The 24,757-nt window shown below is 36.5% G+C and overlaps 1 protein-coding gene across 1 annotated transcript; it reads left to right on the forward strand.

Annotated features, from left to right (window-relative positions):
• On the forward strand, positions 1–18,999 carry LOC117342906 (excitatory amino acid transporter-like). The gene is made up of 10 exons (XM_033905202.1): positions 1–153; positions 10,242–10,316; positions 10,957–11,079; positions 11,418–11,499; positions 11,740–11,906; positions 13,528–13,654; positions 15,185–15,418; positions 15,997–16,191; positions 16,403–16,537; positions 16,971–18,999. Exons 1-10 carry the CDS (start codon positions 3–5, stop codon positions 17,113–17,115), a joined length of 1,434 nt encoding a protein of 477 aa, XP_033761093.1. The 5' UTR covers positions 1–2; the 3' UTR covers positions 17,116–18,999.
• Positions 19,000–24,757: the final 5,758 nt, after the last annotated feature.

Consider the following 24,757-nt stretch of genomic DNA (forward strand, 5'->3'; position numbering starts at 1 on the left):
GCATGCCTACCAACAGGAAAGTCTCTCCCATCGGACGATGGATGAAGGATAACTTGATACTCATTCTGACTACCGCAGGGGCAGTCTGCGGATTCGCTGTGGGATTTGGTATCCGAGAGGGGAACCCGTCTCCAGACCTGTTGACATGGATAGGTAGGTAGAGAAACTATGTACAGGTGTAAACACAGCGGAATCTGGTTTGGGAGCTTTTCTGAAGTCAATTTATACAGACATTACCATTGTACATCAGAGTAATGTTTATAAATGTATGAGTATGAATCTGAGTCTGATTATTGTTTTACCTTGATGTATATTTTGATGTCGCTTTCAAGTGTCTTGATCTATAAACATATTCTCGTATACCCTCCATATATACCAACCAAGCGTAAGATACCCTTTTCTGGTTCTATGAGTGTTGGATGTAGTCCGTTTGTGTCGGTTTAACGTTCACGGTACAACACACCCAACATTATGATTTATGGTTTAGAGAGTAACTATGAACACACATAATAACAAAATAAAACATTCCAGGAAACTCATGAATAATTATGCCGGTATCAAATTCAACGTATTAAGTGGTAAACTATATCAAACTCTATTAAATCGAACAACACAATAAGTTACAATAATGTTACCCCACATTGTTCGCTGATCATTAGTGTGTATGATGACGTCATGTTATTGTTGTAGTTTGGCGACATCTAATGATGACGCCCAAATGTTTAGCGCTCTGTGGATGACGTGAGCTGTCAGTGTGATACTCGGTTATGCTGTCTTGTTAAGTAAGCAAGTAAACAATGCTGAGGGAAAACGGTGTATGTTATGATCTTATACCAGGCTCAAAATTGGTGGTATTCCGTAGTCACACGGATACCATATTTCTCCTCAGATACCAACCCCCGTATCCCTGGTATTCCGTCCGGATTACCGATCTTTGGTCCTGTTTATTATATTTTTCTCTATCTTAACTTGGTTTCATTAGGTAATACTTCAGGTAAGGTGTCCATGATACATATGGACAATAGGTCTGGCTAATTACATCGCCCGAGGTGAATACCTGTCTAATCCAGGCATTTTTTCACATCTCATTTCCACTCAGTCAGTTCATAACAATAGTCTAAACAAAGCATCCGCGGTAATAAAGTGTTGTCTTAAATACATTGTAAGACAATTAGTATTAATTTAAAATGAAAGTTTTTCATCGTATTGACTGTTACATTAGAGTATCGTAATATAAGATGTAGCATAACGATAGTTCAAAGTTTTTTTTGAAAGTTAAAGTAGAATTCTAGAGCAGATCGATCATTACGATGACAAAGTAAAATACGTTTAAAACTTTCCGATACACTGAAATTAAAAAGATTAACAATATATTTTAAGTGTCAATATATCAATTTGTATGAATATCTTTCCCTATTTCCACATTAATTTATGGCTAGTGATTATATTATAATAGTTCAGAACTCACTTTCTGTTATGACAAACTAAACAGGATGTAAAAGATCTTGATGACTATTATAATATATCGATTATTATGATAATTTTCTGTGGCAAATAGCATATCATAATAAGCGGCTCCCACTGTATGTGTAAGCAATAAAATAGAATAATATATGCACAGCTCTTTTATTGTTTTAATTCGACAGAAAACAAGTACTGATCAACGAACAGAGATGTGATACCAGGTATTCAGGCGGGATACCAGTTCACTGTATAATGTTGTTACACTTGGCAGCAATGACAATGATTGTTGAATTAAATATAACAATCATTGTCATTGCTGCCAGATGTAATAACACCAAACAACAGAACTGTTAGTAAGGGACAACAATATTGTAGAACCATAACACCAGACACAGTCCGTCATCATTTACATCTATATTGTTATAGGAGGTGTGTTATCTTCATCACTTACATCTATATTCTTATAGTAGGTGTCTTATCGTCATCACTTACATCTATATTCTAATAGGAGGTGTCTTATCGTCATCACTTACATCTATATTCTTATAGGAGGTGTCTTATCGTCATCACTTACATCTATATTCTAATAGGAGGTGTCTTATCGTCATCACTTACATCTATATTCTAATAGGAGGTGTCTTATCGTCATCACTTACATCTATATTCTAATAGGAGGTGTCTTATCGTCATCACTTACATCTATATTCTAATAGTAGGTGTCTTATCGTCATCACTTACATCTATATTATTATAGGTGTCTTATCGTCATCACTTACATCTATATTCTAATAGGAGGTGTCTTATCGTCATCACTTACATCTATATTCTAATAGGAGGTGTCTTATCGTCATCACTTACATCTATATTCTAATAGTAGGTGTCTTATCGTCATCACTTACATCTATATTCTAATAGGAGGTGTCTTATCGTCATCACTTACATCTATATTCTAATAGGAGGTGTCTTATCGTCATCACTTACATCTATATTCTAATAGTAGGTGTCTTATCGTCATCACTTACATCTATATTCTAATAGTAGGTGTCTTATCGTCATCACTTACATCTATATTCTAATAGTAGGTGTCTTATCGTCATCACTTACATCTATATTCTAATAGGAGGTGTCTTATCGTCATCACTTACATCTATATTCTAATAGGAGGTGTCTTATCGTCATCACTTACATCTATATTCTAATAGTAGGTGTCTTATCTTTATCACTTACATCTATATTCTAATAGGAGGTGTCTTATCTTCATCACTTACATCTATATTTTAATAGATGTCTTATCTTTGCTTTGTGTTCTTATCGTACCAGGGCAATGAATGTATAATTTGATTTCTGTACCATGACCAATAAATCATCCTTTCTACATTATGGTATACGTGATGGGGTATGTATAATCATAGCAATTTAACTGACGTTATGGTTGACTGGATTGTTACATGTAGGGTTTTTGGTCTTATCTTTGACTGGTATTTCTTGGCTTAAAACGTTTGACAATAATAACACGGGTACTATTGTAAATGGACTGATCAACGCAATTTCTATGATAACATGGTTAGATTAGCTAGGAGGTCTTTTAAAATGAGTATTTCATTAAAAACGGTACCTATATGGCAAATGCGCAACAAGCCATTCATTGTATTTGCGTCTGGACTGAGGAAATAGTGTTTTGTTAATACTAAAAGAAATATAATAGTGTTGCTTAGAAATCAAGTATTGAAAATTATGAAAATTATACAGTTATGGGTCATTTGTACATTCCCATCTGGACTCTTATGCCTTTAAAAAACACTGATGAGTCCTTGAAAGAAGAAACAGCTGTATTGTACAAGTCTTAAGAGGACGAAACAGCTGTATGGTACAAGTCTTAACAGGACGAAACAGCTGTATGGTACAAGTCTTAACAGGACGAAACAACTGTATGGTACAAGTCTTAACAGGACGAAACAGCTGTATGGTACAAGTCTTAACAGGACGAAACAACTGTATGGTACAAGTCTTAACAGGACGAAACAGCTGTATGGTAGGAGTCTTAACAGCAAAAGTTTGCAGATGAAAAGGCAAATGATTATTCAGTTAAAGCATCTGATTTATAAAATTGAAATTTTAAATCAATGTCTCATAACACAAATGTCATAAAATACTTTGTGACAATTACCTCCGGCTTCGAATAAGTCTCCTCTTTTTGGCGCGGGATTTACACTTTCTTCCTCTATTCTGTTTCTCTATTTGATTCTTTGTCTTAGGAAGTTGGGGAAAAGTGACGTCTCTCCTTGAACATGAATTCCGGCGTCCCTGCCGTTCTGAATTCGAGATTCATTCCTTGAATCGACAAACCTTATGCTCCTTGGCACCGATGAATGCGTATCTCCGCTCAAAACGATTGTCTCTAGAGAAACAAATGTAACACGGCCACTCTCCGGTAACTATCGATCTTTTAAATAATAGTTCAACCACAGGTTCGAATTGAGTACTTTAATATCTTGGTCTCCAATTTAAAAAAATACAGTTCTTAAAAACCCGCACTCACTAAATGACCCTTAATGTATAGTGTTTCCGAGTAGTGGACGCGAACAAGATGCTGTCAGCTCGATGGTCCAGGAATCTACTGACGACATCCGGCGGGCTCCAGTATTTAAGAGCTCTTCTTGCCCAAAACTATTACCATATTTTGGTTATACCTGGCAGCTTTCACCGGGGTAATATTTTTACAGTACATGATCTGATTTTCGATTTGTTTTTAAAGGTGCTAATATATCGTCTGTCTCTTGATGTCATCTGTAAATAAAACGGGTTATCCAATGAACAAGTACTTACATTACATCAGGGGCAACTTATTTTGTTTTTCATTTTGGATTTTAAACTGATGACTGTTTGAAAGGTTATGGTCCTGATGGAATGCTATAAAGAAATTTTCGTTTTGTCCATTTTCTGGTAGACTTCTACGGAATCTATTTATATCCCGACGCTGTTGGACATCTGTAGATTAATTAAGTTGTAAATCTATAGTTTATCAAGGTCTGCCCTGTGATATCAATTTTTATTCGAATAACGGTTATCATTAAAAATCGATTTTCTCATGTAGTTCAATATTTCTGACATATCATTCCCACATTTCAATTCTTGGTCATTTGATGCAAATGTATGGTTCAGTACGTACATGCATGTCTGACCATGTAGTTATATTGATTCCGATTGTTAACGGTGTACACCGTATACTATAAATATGTATTTATAAATCTCGCGGAATAAAGTAGCCCGAAGACTTTAATCTACATGTTCTGTATACTGGAGACCTATCTGTATGATTGTACATGCATATATCTGGGCCCAGCTGTTCAAAAGGTGATAAGCTTTTAATCACTTGATTAGTGAAAATTTCATTTATCATTTGATGCAAAACCTGTGAGTATATCATCTTTAAATTATGGCAGTTGGAAGAGAATTACAGAATTTTATGAAGTTTTGACAAGCTAGTTCTACCAGAAATTATTTTATCAGGATTTGAAAAATGTTGTTAAAATGCGATTAGGCTAATCATCTTTTGAACAACTGGGCCATGGTGATTTATTAAGTTAAATGCTTGTTACTTGCAATTTTTGTTGAGAAGAATATGTCGAGAATGTAACAGATTATCGATATTTTAGTATAATCTATCTTTTTAGCAACAAATATTCATTTGATTTATATTTCTACTGACGTTGAATATATATATATATATGGGTCAAAGAAGTAATATAACCAGTATAATCCAGATAACACTGGATCCTCACATAAATGTATGGAGGATACGAATTACTTGTAATGATTATATGGGGCAAAGAAGGGGCGGATTGCCTCGAAAATTTAACAAGCCTCATTGTCCACACTGTTTGAATTACTTCTTTGCCCCATATATATATATATAGTAATAATACCTGAAGAGCTTGCTCTCAAAGCATGTGAAAGCGCTTGTGATTTTCAGGTTTGTGTTTGTTATTATTATTACTATGTATATCCATCACAAGGACATTATTTACTTTTAATTATATATATATATATATATATATATTTAAAAAGAATAAAAAAACACGACACAGCAGCTAGCGCTTTCGTCACGTCTAGGTGACTCTTCAGAATGTTTTATTTTTTAAAATTGTCGACGTGACGTCATAAATGTATGACGTCACTATACATTCTAAGGGACATAACAATGAAGTGGAGATTTAAAGATTTGATGATAATAAAAAAAATGTATTTAAAAAAAAAAATATATATATATATATTATATACAATCGACGGGGTTCGAACCCACAATAGAGGTTATATCGGAATCAAAAGACGATGTACCTTACCATATGAGCTAGCGAGGTTACAACTAAATTTAGGAAATAATTCATATATATTGTAATTATAAACTGTATTACATGCATTGTGCAATAAAATACTAGAAAATGAAAAAAATACATAGATCAAATATGCACAGATTATGCTTAAGTAAGTATGATACATGTATATATATATATATGTATGTATGTGTTGATACTTTGATATTACTCGATATGTTACATATTTGTTGTACTGTTCAAACTGGGTTTGAGAAGTTTGATTAATTCAGATTCCTTTGCTTCGCGTTTGATTACATCCGCATTACTCATTTGATAAATAGGAAAAATTTTAAACTCACCATTTGAACATTGATGTATATGTTTACTAACCGGTAGAAATCTTAAGTGGTCTGTGCGTATTTGTTGCCTATGTACTGTCATTCTAGTTCTTAACTCTGTACCAGTTTGGCCAATGTAAAAATCCGAACAGTTACTACAAATTAAAGCATAAATGACATTGCTTGATTTACAATTCATATTCTTTTTAACCTTGAAAATAAAGCCTTCTCTTAACTCAATTTCACTTCCTTGTATACTATTGCTACAAGTCCCACAACGTGGTGTATTACATTTTGACACGCAAGCATTAGATAAGTTATGATTTCCGAAACGTGATCTAGTTAAAATTCTCTTTAGATTTTTAGGTTGTCTTTTACTATTAGTTAGAACACAACGATTCAGAACATTTTTCATCTGTTCATTACTTCTTTTAATTTCGTCACATTTACTTCGGATAATGGGGAACATGTTATAATTGCGAGGATTAAAAGTTGAAATGAAAGGAGTAACATGGTTACTTTTCTCCGTTACCCGAGTACGCGATGGAAATGCTCCCTTTTCTATAGCCATATGTATGCCTTTTTTAATTATTTGGTCAGGATACCCTTGAGATTTTAGGTATATAGTAAGTTCTTTAAGCCTTTTATCCACATTATTTTTATCGCTGACTATGGTAACGATACGTGAGGACAAATTAAAAGGAATATTAACCTTTATATGTTTTGAGTGACTGGAATAAAAGTTCAAATAATTATGAGAATCTGTAGGTTTAACATATAGATCAGTAGAAATCATATTGTCTTTCAAAATAACAAGTACATCAAGAAAAGGCAATGTATTTTCATTTGCTTCCATTGTGTAACAGATAGAAGGATGCAAAGAATTAAGAACATTGCAAAATTCATCAACATTTAATTCGTCTGGCCATATGATGAAACAATCATCAAGAACACGTTTAAATTGCTTTTCAATCAAGCTACGGTAATCACTACCATGTTTCGTCTCAACAAGATCGTACAATTTCTCTTCTAGAAATCACAATACTAGCGTGGCGTACGTAGGTGCGACTTTCGTACCCATCGCTGTACCTTTTTTCTGGTGGTAAAATATGTCATTAAAGCAAAATACGTTTCTTTTAAGAACAATATCCATAGCATCAAGAATAAACTTCCTGCTAAAACGTTGATCTATCTTATTCGGGCATTTCTTTAACCAATAGTCTATAGCTTCTAATCCAATCTCATGCGGTATATTTGTATATAAACTAACGACATCAAATGATACAAGTTTGGATTTAGGCTTCACATGCTTAGGAAGATGTTGAAGAAAATCAAAGTCGTCCTTGATGTAACTTTTAACTGAACTACAGAGGGGTTTTAATATATATATATAACATAGTAACACAACTGACGAAGGAAGACAACTTTATGACTCGTGCCCTGACCGGGCCTCAAACTCTACGATCTACGGCACCCAATCGCCTAGCCAGAAATACACGCAGCTTATACCGCTGCTTTAAAAAAGAACGTATCGATGGCGCAGTGATGGTCGGCCCGATACCCTACTAGTGGAAGTCGTCTATTATACAAATATAACATGGGTCTCTGTGCAATAGTCCAGAATATTTGACACGAGGTACGAGGCCGAAAGCCGAGTACAATAGAACATCGGTCGATTACCATTAGCGAGGGTCAAATATACTGGACTATTGCGCAGACACCCATGATATACTTGTTTATTTACATAATCACTAAAACACACTTAGAATCACTGACATCTCAACTTTTCTGTAAGCGTAGAAGTCACCATGACTGTCATCGGCAGTGTTGATATCTGAGAGACTTAGTCGCTTGAAAGGGTAGGACGAAATTCCGAAACGTCACAGGTGTTCAAAAGTTCGCACGTTACCATGCAATAGTCATTTCAGCTGTTCAAAATTTAGCTTATGTTTATAGCTAGGGAAAATCAATCGCATTATGTAATAAAAGATTATATGAATACATGGATCGCAATGTATTTACATACATGGATGCGTATTGAACACATATTATAAATATTCATCACAGTACAACTACGACAGGAAATTCAAAGCTTAACCCTCGGATCACCAACACATAGTGCATATGATACATCGGGCTAATTATTTGATATATATAGTAACACAAATGACGAAGGAAGACAACTTTACGACTCGTGGTTTAACAGGGCCTCGAACTAAGATCTAAATTACACTGAACAACAAAACAGCGCTATTTTGAATGAAGTATTAGATTTATTTCTTTATTTTTTGTTGTGAACCTTGGAGAGCCTTTCTAGCCCCAAGAGAGCCATGTCCTCCATTTATACAATATTATATCTCCATTGCCCAATAATCCTCCAGACCAAATTTGGCCAGAATGCATTCAGTCGTTCAGAACTAGTAGCGATTTAGAGGATTAGCCCCTGTTTCCCCTATTGCCCTTAGGACCAGGTGAACTAAAACTATTCCGATCATTTTTAATACGTTAATCACACGTTGATCATGATCTTATTTACGCATTGTTACGCAATATTCCACATATGTTTCGAACCATCTTCTTGTTGATAAACATTACCATGCTCTAGACTAGAGTTATCTCCCCTACACCACAGAAGGACAACAAAAGAGGTTAGCGTTTTTTCAGCGAATATCGGGTTATTTAACCGATACAGGCCATAAAAAGAGTATCAGAAAGCCGATGATGGCACTCTGCAACTAGTTCTAATCGAACTTGGAAGATACTATCTAAACATCGCTGACAAAAGCAATTCTCTACATAGAGACCGGAACAATGTCTTCCGGTCGTACGAAGAACAATGCCGGCGTCCCTAGCAACGTCGAGAAAAAAGGCCGCGGTAGGCCTTCTCGCCCAAAATCAGCCGGGAAATTGACTACAACTGCCGATGTACAACCACAAGATGTTGCTACAAGCCAGTCAAACAATTTCCAATCCCCTATGGGTAGTGATGCAGAGGATGACGCATGGAAATGTGTTGTCTGTGAAGTGGAGTTCACGGAGGATGAAGCCAAACTACTTGAATGCGAGCGATGCATGTCTCAATATTGCATCCAATGCCTAAAGAAAACGGAACGGGAGTATGCGATTTTACAAGTCTCAGATTCAATGTGGTTCTGTAAAGACTGCAAAGTAAGTGTCAAGAAAGGTATATATACTTCTGATGCCAGTTTAAAGCTGCAGCTCTGTCTATTTGCTTGCCGTATTTTATTATTACTCCACTGAATAATATAGTTCCACGTATGGGAACAAGTTTCGAATAATATCAACATCAAATAAATAATGCAGCATGTGTAACATTCCAACAATTTAATGCAAATATTATAGGATTTATAAATTAGAATTTAAACATTTGCAAAATTATTGATAATTGCAATAATATCATCGGCAACAGAGCTGTCGCAATATGGCGGAATACAATGTTCGGACAACAGGCGCACATTACGATGTGTAGATGTAGCTGGGTATACGAGGGAGGTGGCTAGGGGGTTTGGTTTGGTTTATTTGTTTAACGTCCTATTAACAGCTAAGGTCATTTAAGGACGGCCTCCCGTGCTGTGCGACATGCATGCATGTGGCGAGTGCGTGTGTGTGTTTTGGGAGGCTGCGGTATGTTCGTGTTAAGTCTCCTTGTGATAGGCCGGAACTTTTGCCGATTTATAGTGCTACCTCACTGAAGCATACTGCCGAAGACACCCAGCAGGACACCTCACCCGGTCACATTATACTGACAACGGGCCAACCAGTCGTCCCACTCCTAATATGCTGAGCGCCAAGCAGGAGCAGCAACTACCATTTTTAAAGACTCTGGTATGTCTCGGCTAGGGGACAGAACCCAAAGCCTTCATCACAGCGGCGAACGCTCAATTAAAGGCCAAAAGTGAGGCATTGTCAAGGGAGACATTAGGAAGAAGAAAGTTGTTCAGAAAGAAGAGAAAAGATACGATCCCAAATTTAGTCGCCTCTTACGATCATGCAATGCGGGCAGCAGGTACAATTCTTAGGGGCACGGACGCCATTATGTGGTGAGTATTTCATATGATAATGCCATCATTTCTAACTTGTATATGTTATTCTCTCTGCGCAGGTTTACCGGGGGAGCTGTTCATCAGGATGTTAAAGTTGATGATAATACCTCTAATAGTCAGCAGCATGATTGCCGGTAAGATGTCATTGTCACAAGTGTAATAAATTCCGTACAAAATGGTTAAAATTATGTGAAAGCTGTGAAAATATATAAAAAATATGTGAAAAAAAGCATATACACATTTAGTTAAATGAAAACAATCACTGAAATGTGTATTTTGAAGTGTAAAGTTATGTGTTATATACTTCCTTTAAAATGTGCAATAAATGCATAAATGTGTTAATCGTAGTTTAATTAATGTTATATGTTTGAAAATTGTGGATTTGAAGAATAACTTCCAAAATTGAATCCGCTCGATTACCAGTCTAAAAATTCCACTCATGAAAGAGAGGAGAAAGGATAAGACCTGACAATAATAACCCGTTCCTCTTGGATTCATTTCATGTGTTAAAACTGCATAATACAGCTGTTTTGATCTTCTTTGGACTCGTCAATGATGCTTAGGGCAAAGGAGACGAGGAAAGAAATGTAAAAATAAATGAATAAATAAGATTCGAAAGAACTTTCCAAATCTGGAAGAGGTGATGTATAACAGCCTGGTGATTTCATAAATTTCTAAATGTTCCATATTGAACTTTAAAACAACATTGAACAGTCTGTATTAGCTGAACCTTGTAATTGTTCAAATGAATTAAAATGGTATGTTTTGTTATAGCCGCTGCTTCTCTGAACCCCAAGTCTAATGGTCGGATTAGTCTCGTGTCGATTACGTTCATCGTCGCCACTAATAGCCTGTCCTCTGTCGTCGGCGTTATCCTTGCTCTCATCATGAAACCAGGTATTTTTTACCTTCATCATAACACCTGTTACATTTTATACAGGTTATAGTTGATAAATCTGTCTTTAAACACGATATTTAAGTTCTTTATTTCGTTTTTATTTCATATCATGTCAAAAGAGTCGAGATGTTACAAGTTTGGTATTTGTATAATTATAATACAGATGTCATTTACGATGGCTTGTTACTTTTTTCTATTAAACACGATATGATTCACCTACAACATCTATATTGTAACACAATCATACAGACATCTTTCTGTCCGTTTTTATTTCAAGTGTTTTAAAAAACCGTTAAAATGCTAAGGTTCTGCCTATCATATTTTTGTTTCAATAAAGGGCACGGAGTACAGTCAGGTGATACAGACACCACAGACACAGCTACTATAGAAACATCAGATATATTTGCAGATTTACTCCGGTAAACTATCAAACTTTACGATATTACTTATTTAACGCCATTTGGAAATATATTTTCATTTAGGACAATTTTAAATCTTTAGTGTTTCCAAGATGCTGGATCCAATAATCTAACTAAATTAATTCAGCAATTAATCTTTCTCGCGATTCTTTATAATCTTAAGCTTATATTTTAACATTATTCTATTTGTACCTATACTGCTTTGATTGACTGGTCTATCACTATGATGTGTTACTCCAGGAATATAATGCCGGACAATATAGTGGACATGGCTTTCCAACAATCACTTACACAGAATGACGTCACTTATGAAACATTCACAAGGAACACAACTAATGGGACAGTCAACGAGACTGTGAGGAAAATAACCAAAACTGTAGGGAAGACCCCAGGTACCAATGTTCTCGGTAAGTACAGCGTCAAAAATACGTAAATATACTCTTATACTAATTGTCTACACCTGCACAGAACGATTTTCATTAACCCTTTCAAGTATTTGTTTGTTTGATGGGTTAAGGGCCGCGTGCACATCCTTGTTGTAGCTTGTGGCTACTTCACTGAACAAGATACGGGTCCCAGTGCATGTTATCCATAACAGTTGGTACAATTGGTTATCTAAGGACATAACTACGAACAGGACATTTCTTTGCGATCTCAGCTTAATGAGAAAACCAAACCACCAAATCAAACGAGACACCTGTCTGATATTACATTTTACAGGCCCTTTACCGACTGAAGTATCGCGCCCCTCCGTTGAAAAAATATGTTAAAACAACTGATCCATCATCATACTTGATCCATACAAGTTATAAAATCCCCAAACCAATGTATGTTTTCCAATATCAGATACATGGTTTGGTTTTGTATTTTTAACGTCCTTTCAACAGCCTGCCCTGCAGGTAGGGCGGAAGAATTGTACCTGCTGCCCCCATTGCATGATCGTAAGAGGCGACTAAATTTGGGATCTTATCTTTTCTCTTCTTTTTGAACAACTTTCTTCTTCCTAATGTCTCCCTTGATAATGCCTCACTTTTGGCCTTTAGTTGAGCGTTCGCCCCTGTGAGGAAGGCTTTGGGTTCTGTTCCCTGGCTGAGACATACCAAAGTCTTTAAAAATGGTAGTTCCTACTCCTGCTTAGCGCTCAGCATATTTGGAGTGGGACGACTGGTTCGCCCGTTGTCAGTATAATGTGACCGGTGTGCTGCTGGGTGTCTTCGACAGTATGCTTCAGTGAGGTAGCACTATAAATCGGCAAAAGTTCCGGCCTATCACAAGAAGACTTAAGACGAACATACCGCAGCCTCCCAAAACACACATACGCACTCACCACACGCATGCATGTCGCACGCACGGGAGGCCGTCCTTAAATGACCTTAGCTGTTAATAGGATGTTAAACAAAATAGACCAAACCAAACCTTTCAACAGCTGAGGTCATTTAAAGACGGTTTGCCCGGTATGCAAGATAATGCGTGAAGTGAGTGTGAGTACGTGGTTTAGGAAGCTGCGATATATTCATTTTTGCCTTCCTTGCCGAATTTATAGTGCTACCTCACTGAAATCTCACCCGGTCACATTATACTGACAAAAGGTGAACCAGTAGTATCACTCCCAAAATGCTGTACGGTTGCCACTACCATTTTTATCGACTCTTGTTTGTCTCGACCGTAGGACAGAACCCATTGTCTTCCTCACAGAGGCAAACGCTCAGCTGAAAGCCTAAAAAGTGAGGCCGTGTCAAGGGAGACATTATGAAGAAGAAAGTCGTTTAGAGAGAAGAGAAAATATGATATCCCAAATGTAGTCGCCTCTTACGATCATGCCATAAGGACAAATAAAGAACTACATTGTCGAAATTAAAACATTGTATTTTGCCAAAGTTCCATTGTTTTACCTGTGTTTTCCCGTTTTGATTTTCCATGCTGGTGAGCGTGGAAATATTAGTAATTCTCAATGAAATCCAATATTTTTGTGATTGATTATTACATTCAATAATGTTTAATTACTAATTGGTGTTATCTTCTTGGTAGGTATGATAGTGACATGCATGCTGTTGGGATTAGCTATCAACAAGGCAAAAGGAAAGGGCAAGCCAGTACTGAAATTCTTTACATCACTGACCGATATCATTATGATAATACTACAATGGTTGTTATGGTAATTACACATCACTGACCAATATCATTATGATAATACTACAGTTGTGTGATCGCACAACGTTCCAAAAACGTCGTGCGCACATCGTGCAGACATCGTGCGCACAAATGTGCGATATGCGATACAAACCGCACAACTGTGCGATGTAAACCGCACAGCTAACGATAGGTTTATAAATATTACGAAATAACTAGTTATACGAAAACATATACGAAAAAAAATAAAATTATCATATTAGATGGTCGCTATTATATATACATGCTGCATAACAATTGTTTTCATTCATGGAACATGTATGACCTGTTAATTTTTGCCATTTAAGTACCGTCATTTTGTCTCGCATGTATTCGTGATGTTTTCGACGGCCTGGTGATACATCTACATGTACATGTACCAGAATGGTAGAGGGGCTCCACTACGATTATTTTTCTTACTTAATACATAAATCACATATATTATGTATTTTTAAACAAAATAGATATCTTTCTTTTCAAAATAAGTCGTTTTAACTGTTGTTTAGTTCTAGATGTATAAAATATCCCGTATATATAATCTCGCCGAATACCTCGACGACGTCCGAGAAAATTGTATAAAGGTCTTTAAAATAATTTAGATAACTTATTTAAATATACATCGGTATTCAGTTTCATTCCTAATAATAATTGCATATATTTCAACAAAGATATGGTAATTAGCTGCCTCGTAAAATGTTATTCGTTGTATATCTTTTACAATCGTTCCACACGTTTAAATAATTAGATGCTGTATTCCTCATTTTATATCTACCATGATACCTATCGCACATGTACCGTTCCAATCGCCCATCGTGCGCACATTTTCCTGCACGATCCATATCGCACATATCGCACATCGTGCAGACATCGTGCGCACATAGCACATCGTGCGTGCGCACATCGCACTTCGCACATCGTGGAACGTTGTGCGATCACATAACTGTACAATGGTTGTTATGGTAATTATATATCACTGACCAATATCATTATGATAATACTACAATGATTGTTATGGTAATTACTAGTACCTAACCATTAATATAGAGGAGTTTGATATTGTGTTTCAATTTCATAAAAAGATGATAAATTACAGATACGATTCATAAAGACTGCTCAATCTTATTTCTATCCATAGGAAAATTTTAGTTTATTGTTTTCGATAAAAAATTTTAAAGACGGATTGATGTGACTCATATTTGTGACCGAATTAGGTCCAATTTAGATATGGAAAAGCATTAAATACATTTGTTTTAAATGGAAGCAACAACAGTTTCACTTTAAATTTCTATAGGGGCGTATTTGAGTATTTTAAAATAATGGAAATATACATAAATGCTTCCGATCTTTTATCTTTATCTCTTCAAATAGGGATTCAGTAGATGTAATCTTTATATCACCAAGTGTCGAGGGAAAATATCTTTCCTGAATAATTTTAAGTCTTAGCTTATCATGCATGTACATTTCCACATTGAAATAAACAATTTACGTTCTAATTCATATTAGTCTGTCGTTACAGGTCCACTCCCCTGGGTGTCTTAAGCCTGATCGCTGTTTCCACAGCTACCGTGAAGGACCTCGATCAGAATTTCCGAGCTCTGGGAAAGCTGGTCGGGCTTGTAGTTATAGGAATCATCATACACCAGTTTATCATAATGCCGATCATATTTTTTGTGACAACTCGACGGAATCCTTATAAGTTTGCGTTACATATCATTAAAGCTTGGATGATCGTCTTTGCTACAACGAGTCCGTAAGTTACAACATATAACACGATGTAAAACATACAGTATTTCACATTGTCAACTTACCATACTTATAGTATACGGTAATTGTGACCACGTATACGGTGTTAGTGACATCATATACGGTAATGATGACATCGTATATGGCAATAAATAGTGACACCATATCAGAATATGCATAGGTATTCGACTTCCAAGAATTATTGATTTTTAATCTATTATAGAGCTACTTAAACTATGGAGCTAGTAGAAATCGCTTTCTATTTCAATATGGTTTAAGACTAATTATATATCTATTCTTTTTTTAAATTTTCGTTCTTTTGTTCAATTCGCCCAAATCATCGCTAAATAGTCTTAAACATCCTAAGAAGTATTTGTGTCACGTGTGCATGTCATTTGTACAAACATTTAAGATGTATAACTTTTTGTTGCGTTTTTCGAACCAGGTTTACATGATGAAGATAACTATGAAATGTACATTCAATAACGATTGTTTTGGTCGATAATATCAATGTCGTCTTAAAACTTAACCTAATCACTGACTTTCAGATCGAGGATAATCAAACTACATTGTATTATTTCGCAGTGCCGTTGCTATCCCCGAGATCCTGTCTGCGTGTGAGAGTCACCAGAAAGTAGACAGGAGGGTCAGTAGGTTTGTCGTGCCGTTGTCTGTCACTATCAGTGCCAACGGAAGCGCCCTGTTCATCACATCGGCGGCCATATTCTCAGGCAATATCACAGGAATTAGTCTGAATGTTGGTGATATTATCATTATTAGGTGAGATGACCATTTGGAATGTTAAACCTTCTTTAATGTAGCCGTTCTCTAGTCTTACCGGTAATAATGTCTATGTATATCATTTCTATACCTTTAGTAGCGGTAAAGGTTATATCTTTAGTGATAACGGATATCTTTTTTTCGTTTTGTTATGATCCATTCACCTTAACCCTTAACTTCTCTAATATAAAACAATGTAATCTCATTTTAGTATTTTGACCGCCATCTGCGTCATGGCGTTACCCAGCATACCGAGTTCTGGAATCGTTACCTTGGTGATGATATTAACCTCCATGAACATCCCGCCGGATTCTATTTCTCTCCTGTTCGCGGTTGACTGGTTTTTGTAAGTATCAGAATTGAACACTATGTATTAAATTGATATCAAACAGCGTGTATATATATGTTTTGCAATTAAACCGTGTCTGTGGAGATGTGATACGTGAATGAAGGCTATTATTGACTTTCTTCAGTTTCTGTGTAATATCGTATTGTTTAAATACTGTAAGACTCATCAGCGTAAATCTAAGAAACTTTCTTCTCGCGAGATATTAAACTTAAGAACATATAGTCAAAAGTTTTGCAGATCATTAATTATTTACGAAAACATGACGTCTACTTATATCAAAATTAAATCTTCATGTTTATGGTTTAAATGTTTTCATGTTTTGTATCATTCTGAGGGTAGGGACCATTTATCATAACCTAGCTCTAACATGTTTATACATGTATGTAGTGAAGACGTTTGGGATGATTTTGAAGTGGTGTTTTTGTTGTAGAGACCGGGTACGATCGTCAAGTAACCTCGTGAGCCATGCACACTGTGCAGTTGTGACGTATCATTTCTGTAGGAACGCTCTGGAGCAGTCCGATATAATACAGGACATCGGCAAAGATAATGACAACACAGAGTTGGAAGTTTAGACATTTTGTTAATTATCGTCAAATCAGTAAATATATCGCGGAAGAACGTCTTTTCTTCGACACAAAGGTTTATACTAAGTTTTGATAATCACCTACTAGTGATTTGATATGTTATTTTGCGTGGTTCTAGAGTTCACCATCAAATACCTGGATGTCAACTGGAATATCAATATAAGTTAAATCAAGTTAAATATAATTATTTGATAAGAACACAGATATTGATACTACTGGTTCATTATAGCTGTAAATAGGGTTTAATGGCATTTATTTATGGATTAAACGAGTTAATAACAAGTTCTATTGAATGTAAACACCAAAAACTGAAGTGCTCCCAGAATAAGCCGTGGAGAGGTTTGTGTATTAGAATCACTTTAGTTTTCGGTTAATACGTCGATAAATCAATTCATTCTCTCGTTCAATCCTTGTGGTTTTATTACAAATCTGAAAAGAAAACATTCAATAACGAAATATGTTTTGAATCACAACAGCAAGTGTACTTTTGGTAAAATGATTTTGACGTTTTCACAGGCCACGTTTTAAAATCTCCTCGCTTCAAGGAAGCTCGTATCTTATGTAACCGCGAAATGAATACAGTTTCTATAAATTTGATGTTTTACTTCAATGCTTTGCTTACCTCTTTACTCTTGGTGTTGTTCATCTGAGGTTCCCATGGTATTAATGACGTCATATGCACTGTTTCTGTAACCCTATTGGACATCATTGGAAACCCAATTGGACATCATGGGTAACCCAATTGGACATCATGGGTACCCAATTGGACATCATGGGTAACCCAATTGGACATCATTGGTAACCCAATTGGACATCATGGGTAACCCAATTGGACATCATGGGTAACCCAATTGGACATCATGGGTAACCCAATTGGACATCATGGGTAACCCTAATGGACATCATGGGTAACCCAATTGGACATCATTGGAAACCCAATTGGACCTCAATGGTAACCCAATTGGACATCATTGGTAACCCAGTTGGAAATCATTGGTGACCAAGTTGGACATCATTGGTAACCAAGTTGGAAATCATTGTTAACCGGACGCTATAAATATCTCATTGTCTGGATAAACATGTATATGTAAATAGTTTCGGTTTATATTCTTCTTGAGACTGCTTATTGCGGTAGCTTTTTCCTGGTGCCAAGAGAAACGTTAGATGATTTCATCGAAGAAATTAACAGAGCAGGCCATAAAGTAAAATTGACCATGTCAATGTTCAACAGAAGACTTCCAGAAATCTATTTCTGTTCAGATGACTAACCTGAGCAGACCATCAAGTAAAATTGACCATGTCAATGTTCAACAGAACACTTCCAGAAATCTATTTCTGTTCCGGTGTCATCGCCCTGATTTGAACATGGTATTATTCTTGATGATGTGTGCCATCGAGGATGCATACAACGCTTAACCTTCAAGAACACCTTTTATCTTAGTACTTTTTCGACGGTCTCCTTGAACATTTACATTTTGTTCGCATTTTGCTTTTGTAAATAACCAGACATCTTCAGTGTCCATTAGATTGGATCACCCCTGACTCTACCTGGGCTAACTTTTTTCGTCTCCTTCGATGTTGGGGTCTCGAGGGTCCTCTTAGTAGAAACATCTAAGAACGCATCCCCGGTTGTACAGTAAGATAATCAGACATATTCTCTCCAATATCCTGAACGTATTTTCAGGTAAATGGTACAGGATGGTATTTATATAGATCGTGGCTGTCAGACTTCGGGATATATAGTATTAACAGTAACAGTGTGATAGAATGAATGTTTTGATATAAAGCAAACTTGTCATGCAGCTTCACGTGCCTCTACTGTTGTACATAACGTACTGCTGAAATAAACGATTAACACAGCACCAATACGAACTAATGTTCTCTTTTGTTTCTCTGTGTATTTGTCGTTCTATTTGTTCACGATTTTGCTTTGTGAGATTATGTTATATCTTTTAGTTTACACGATCAACATCAAATGAATTAATACCTTATTTCCGGTGTCTTTAGTGTCCCTTAAACAAGAACATGATATGTTTCTGCCAAATTCATGCGTGACAGCTTATAAGTAAATATGCATCAAGTGTATTTTGATAATTGATATCATGAATTTCGTTCACATTCTAAAATGATTTGGAGTTATCTCCCTTTACTATGATAATGGATACCAAGGCAGAATAATACATGTAAAAACAGATTTTGGTCGTAATACATTGAAAAGGATTGGCATAGGCTCTGATGTCCAATTCATTTGACATATTGAAAAAAAAATAAAAAATAGAAACTGGAAGTGAAACCAGAACATCAGAGATACTACTCCGTTGCGTCTGGTACAGTAGACATATACTGTCCCTAATGTTCAAGGGTTAAATATAGAGGTACCACAACGAGTGGTTGTTGTATATGGTGAAATAAATGGCTGTGTGAAGTTAGCTCAACATACGACATACGACATACGACATTCAAAACTTCATATCTTGTGTTTTTACCAGCCAACGAGGTAACTTTTGAATGTTCAGCGGCTCAACATACGACATACGACATTCAGATTTTGAATGTTCAGCCGCTGAACATACGACATACGACATTCAGATTTTGATTTTGAATGTTCAGCGGCTCGACATACGACATACGACATTCATATTTTGAATGTTCAGCCGCTGAACATACGACATACGACATTCAGATTTTGAATGTTCAGCTGCTGAACATACGACATACGACATTCAGATTTTGATTTTGAATGTTCAGCGGCTCGACATACGACATTCAAATTTTGAATGTTCAGCCGCTGAACATACGACATACGACATTCAGCGACATTACAGCGGCTGAACATTCAAAAGTTACCTCGTTGGCTGGTAAAAACACAAGATATGAAGTTTTGAATGTCGTATGTCGTATGTTCAGCGCCTGAACATTCAAAATCTGAATGTCGTATGTCGTATGTTCAGCCGCTGAACATTCAAAAGTTACCTCGTTGGCTGGAAAAACACAAGATATGAAGTTTTGAATGTCGTATGTCGTATGTTGAGCGGCTGAACATTCAAAATCTGAATGTCGTATGTCGTATGTTCAGCCGCTGAACATTCAAAATTTGAATGTCGTATGTCGTATGTCGAGCCGCTGAACATTCAAAATCAAAATCTGAATGTCGTATGTCGTATGTTCAGCGGCTGAACATTCAAAATCTGAATGTCGTATGTCGTATGTTCAGCCGCTGAACATTCAAAATTTGAATGTCGTATGTCGTATGTCGAGCCGCTGAACATTAAAAATCAAAATCTGAATGTCGTTATCGTATGTTCAGCCGCTGAACATTCAAAAGTTACCTCGTTGGCTGGTAAAAACACAAGATATGAAGTTTTGAATGTCGTATGTCGTATGTTGAGCTAACTTCACACAGCCGAAATAAATACCATATACAACAACCACACGTTTGTGTGACCTGTTTCTACCACAATAGAAAAGCTATTCTAAGAATGAAGTGACCTCTTTTGTGTTCTTTTCACAATATTAGGTGTGGTGTAAGGATATGACCTAATTTAAAATGCCGCTAATTAAAATGCAAAACTGACAAAATCGGAAATGTATGGAAACATTTCAATTTATTACAAATCATCAAAAAAAAAAAAAAAAAAAAGTAGGTTCATTCTTTCAAAGCAATTAATTGATAATAATTTATATATACAGTTGTGTGATCGCACAACGTTCCAAAAACATCGTGCGCACACTGTGCAGACATCGTGCGCACAAATGTGCGATGTGCGATACAAACCGCACAACTGTGCGATACAAACCGCACAGCTAACGATAGGGTTATAAATATTACGGAATAACTAGTTATACGAAAAGATATACAAAAAAATTAAAATTATGATATAAGATGGTCGCTTTTATATATACGTGCTGCATAACAATTGTTTTCATTCATGGAACATGTATGACCTGTTAATTTTTGCCATTTAAGTACCGTCATTTTGTCTCGCAAGTATTCGTGATGTTTTCGACGGCCTGGTGATACATCTACATGTACATGTACCAGAATGGTAGACGGACATCACTACGATTATTTATCTTACTTAATACATAAATTACATATATTATGTATTTTTAAACACAACAGAAATGTTTCTATTCATAACAAGTTGTTTTATCTGTTGATTAGTTCTACATGTATTAAATAGCCTGTATATAATCTCGCTGAATACACATTTCTTCGACTCGCCAAGGCCTAGTGGTGGGTGGGGGTCATTTCTTGTATCCCGAACCGAGCGCGAGCTTCTGACCCGAGCCCGAGCTTTGGATATTTTCGCTTTTCTCCTTAACGGATGGACTGATTAAACCCATTTTTTCTACATTTGTATGTGTTGATGTTTGTCACATTACCGTGCCAGCAAAATTTCATGAAAATAAATATTACTCTTGAAATCGCCGATTTTCATTTTTCAGGGGGTCATTTCTTGTATCCCGCACTCAAGCGTGAATATTCACGTTTTTTGCAAATTATTTAAAATACATGCTTTATTTTTTTGATATTCTTACATGCATGCAACCAGTGTACATAACTTGTTTTAAAAATATCAACTTCAACATCAATCTCGGTTTATTTCATTGGAAATTTGGACATTTTAGTAACCGAGCCTCAGATCACCGGACTAGCCAGCTGGCTCGCCATGTTAACACCGAGCCCGTGCTAAGGGCAGACAACTCAACAGAGCCCGAGCTTTGTGTATACGATACCGACCTACAGAATGTATGTGTATTTTCAGTGAATAACACCTGACAGTAGGTAAAATTAGTGTTACCTACTTTAATATAGTTTGTTACCGACTTTAATATATTTTGATAGTTTATGAAAACAATACAGTCGTATCATATCTAAATATATGCAACAGGAGGTAGATGATAACGAGGTATTTATTCTTGATAGTTTAATAAGTTTAACTAAGCAGAAAGATCATTTGTCAGCGTCGTTAGAAATGCAGGTAACTTCGTCGCATGGGGAAAATAGGAAAATCTTTTTTTATCGATTGCAAGTCAGACGGGTGTCACCTTTCTAATGTTTACGATGATATGGTAACTTGTGATGCTGGTCGTAATAGGTGGTTTCACAATAGATGTGTAATTGATAAGTCAGATTTCAATTATGCAAGAGATAGTTTCGTTTGGCATTGTAACAAGTGTTCGTAGATCATTACAATAGTGTTTCAAAATCAGCTGGTAAGTTCAACTACAGAAATATAGGCTGTTACGACATACAAAACTAATTATAATATTAATCAACTAAGATTAAGATTAAATGTAATTAATAGAATTCAATAGGTAGGTAGGTAGGTAGGTAGTTAACAGTAAATAAATGGGAAACTAAATAATCAGGTAGTTAACTGTAAATAAGTTGGAAATTAATTTGCGTATATAAATGCTCCGATGGTAAACATGGTATAAAATGTAAATATGTTTGTAATATTTAAATAACTAATGAATTATATGGACTCATTGTAGAACCACGTCCCCGTCGTTGAGTCTGGAAACATTTCATATGGCCATGAGTTCTACATAATGTATGTACACAAATTAAAGCTCGGGCTCGGTTGAGTTGTCTGCCCTTAGCACGGGCTCGGTGTAAACGTCCGAGCAAATTATATAAAGTTCTTTAATAATCATTTAGATAACTTATTTAACTATACATCGGTGTTTAGTTTCATTCCTAATTCTTAATTTCTTAATTAGCTGCCTTGTAAAATGTTAATCGTTGTATATCTTTTACAATCGTTCCACACGTTTGAATAATTAGATAACGCGTTCCTCATTTTAGATCGACCACGATACATATCGCACATGTACCGTTCCAATCGCCCATCGTGCGCACATTTTCCTGCACGATCCGTATCGCACAGATCGCACATCGCACAGCGTGGAACAAACATCCTCAATCATGAATTTCAAGCCGCATTCACAACAGAACAGAACAACAATATACCAGACAAAGGAGCATCGCCACACCCCACCATGCCACAAATCCACATTACACGCAACGGAGTAGACAAATTACTAGGAAACATAAATCCCCACAAAGCGACAGGACCTGACCAAATACACGGCAAAATTCTTAAACAGCTCAAAGACCCCATAGCACCCATACTCACAAAAATCTTCAACACTTCACTCAGCACAGGGACACTACCACACGACTGGAAACACGCAAATGTAAACCCAATATACAAGAAAGGAGACAAACACAACCCCACTAACTACCGTCCAATCTCACTCACCTGCATCGCATGCAAAATCATGGAACACATCATCACAAGCGCAACAATGAAACATCTAGAGGACAATAACATACTCTACAACCTCCAACACGGCTTCCGCTCCTCTAGATCATGCGAAACACAACTCGCCACATTCATACACGACCTAACACTAAATAACAATACAAACAAACAGACAGACATTGTCATAATGAACTTTGCCAAAGCATTTGACAAAGTCCCACACAAACGCCTCCAGTACAAACTCAAATACTACGGGATTACAGGGAACACACTCACATGGATTACAGACTTTCTAACACACCGCACCCAAACAGTATTACTTGAAGGGAAACAATCGGACAAAGTCCAAGTCACTTCAGGAGTACCTCAAGAAACCTGTTTGGGCCCCATACTCTTCCTCATATCATTAACGACCTACCAGACTACATCAAACACAGCACTCTCAGACTCTTCGCCGACGATAGCATCATCTACAAGACAATCCACAACACAGACGACGCACACAAATTACAACAAAACATAAACGCAGCAGGACAGTGGGAACAAGACTGGCTCATGAAATTTCACCCAAACAAATGCAATATCATATCCACTTCAAACAAACGCACCAAAACAACTTGCAACTACAAACTTCACGACCACACACTGCAACAAGTCGACGCCAGCAAATATCTAGGACTCACATTACAGAAAATCTCAAATGGGACACACATCAACAACACCACCACTGCAAACGCCAACAGATCACTAGGCTTCCTAAAACGCAACCTGAAAATAAACTCACAACATATAAAAGAACACGCATACAAAGCCCTAGTGAGACCAACACTAGAATACTGCTCTTCCATATGGGACCCGCACAACACAAACAAAATCAACCAGATAGAAAAAATACAACGCAGAGCAGCACGATACTTACAAAACAGATACCACAACACAAGTTCAGTACAAGACATGATGGATAAACACAACTGGCCCACACTTCAAACACGCAGACTCAAGACCAGACTTATACTACTATATAAAGTCATTCACCATCATGTCGCAATAGACCCACACGGCATCATGCACCCAGCAGACCATAGGACAAGGGAAACACACCCCTACACCTTCAGACACCTATCTGCCACGAATGACACATACAAATACTCCTTTTTCCCACACACAATAACACAATGGAACCTCCTCCCGGTGGCAGCAGTACAATGCACTACACTAGAGATCTTCAAGGCACATATACACAATGCAGCCCTTGATGATCTCAAGCATACACCGTAAACACACCATCATGTTTTTATCTTATAGTTTCCACTAAAAAAAAAACTTAATAAAAAAAACCCCTCTCACTGTAACTA

The sequence above is a fragment of the Pecten maximus genome, chromosome 14 (assembly GCF_902652985.1).
Source record: "Pecten maximus chromosome 14, xPecMax1.1, whole genome shotgun sequence".
Lineage (NCBI taxonomy): Eukaryota > Metazoa > Mollusca > Bivalvia > Pectinida > Pectinidae > Pecten > Pecten maximus.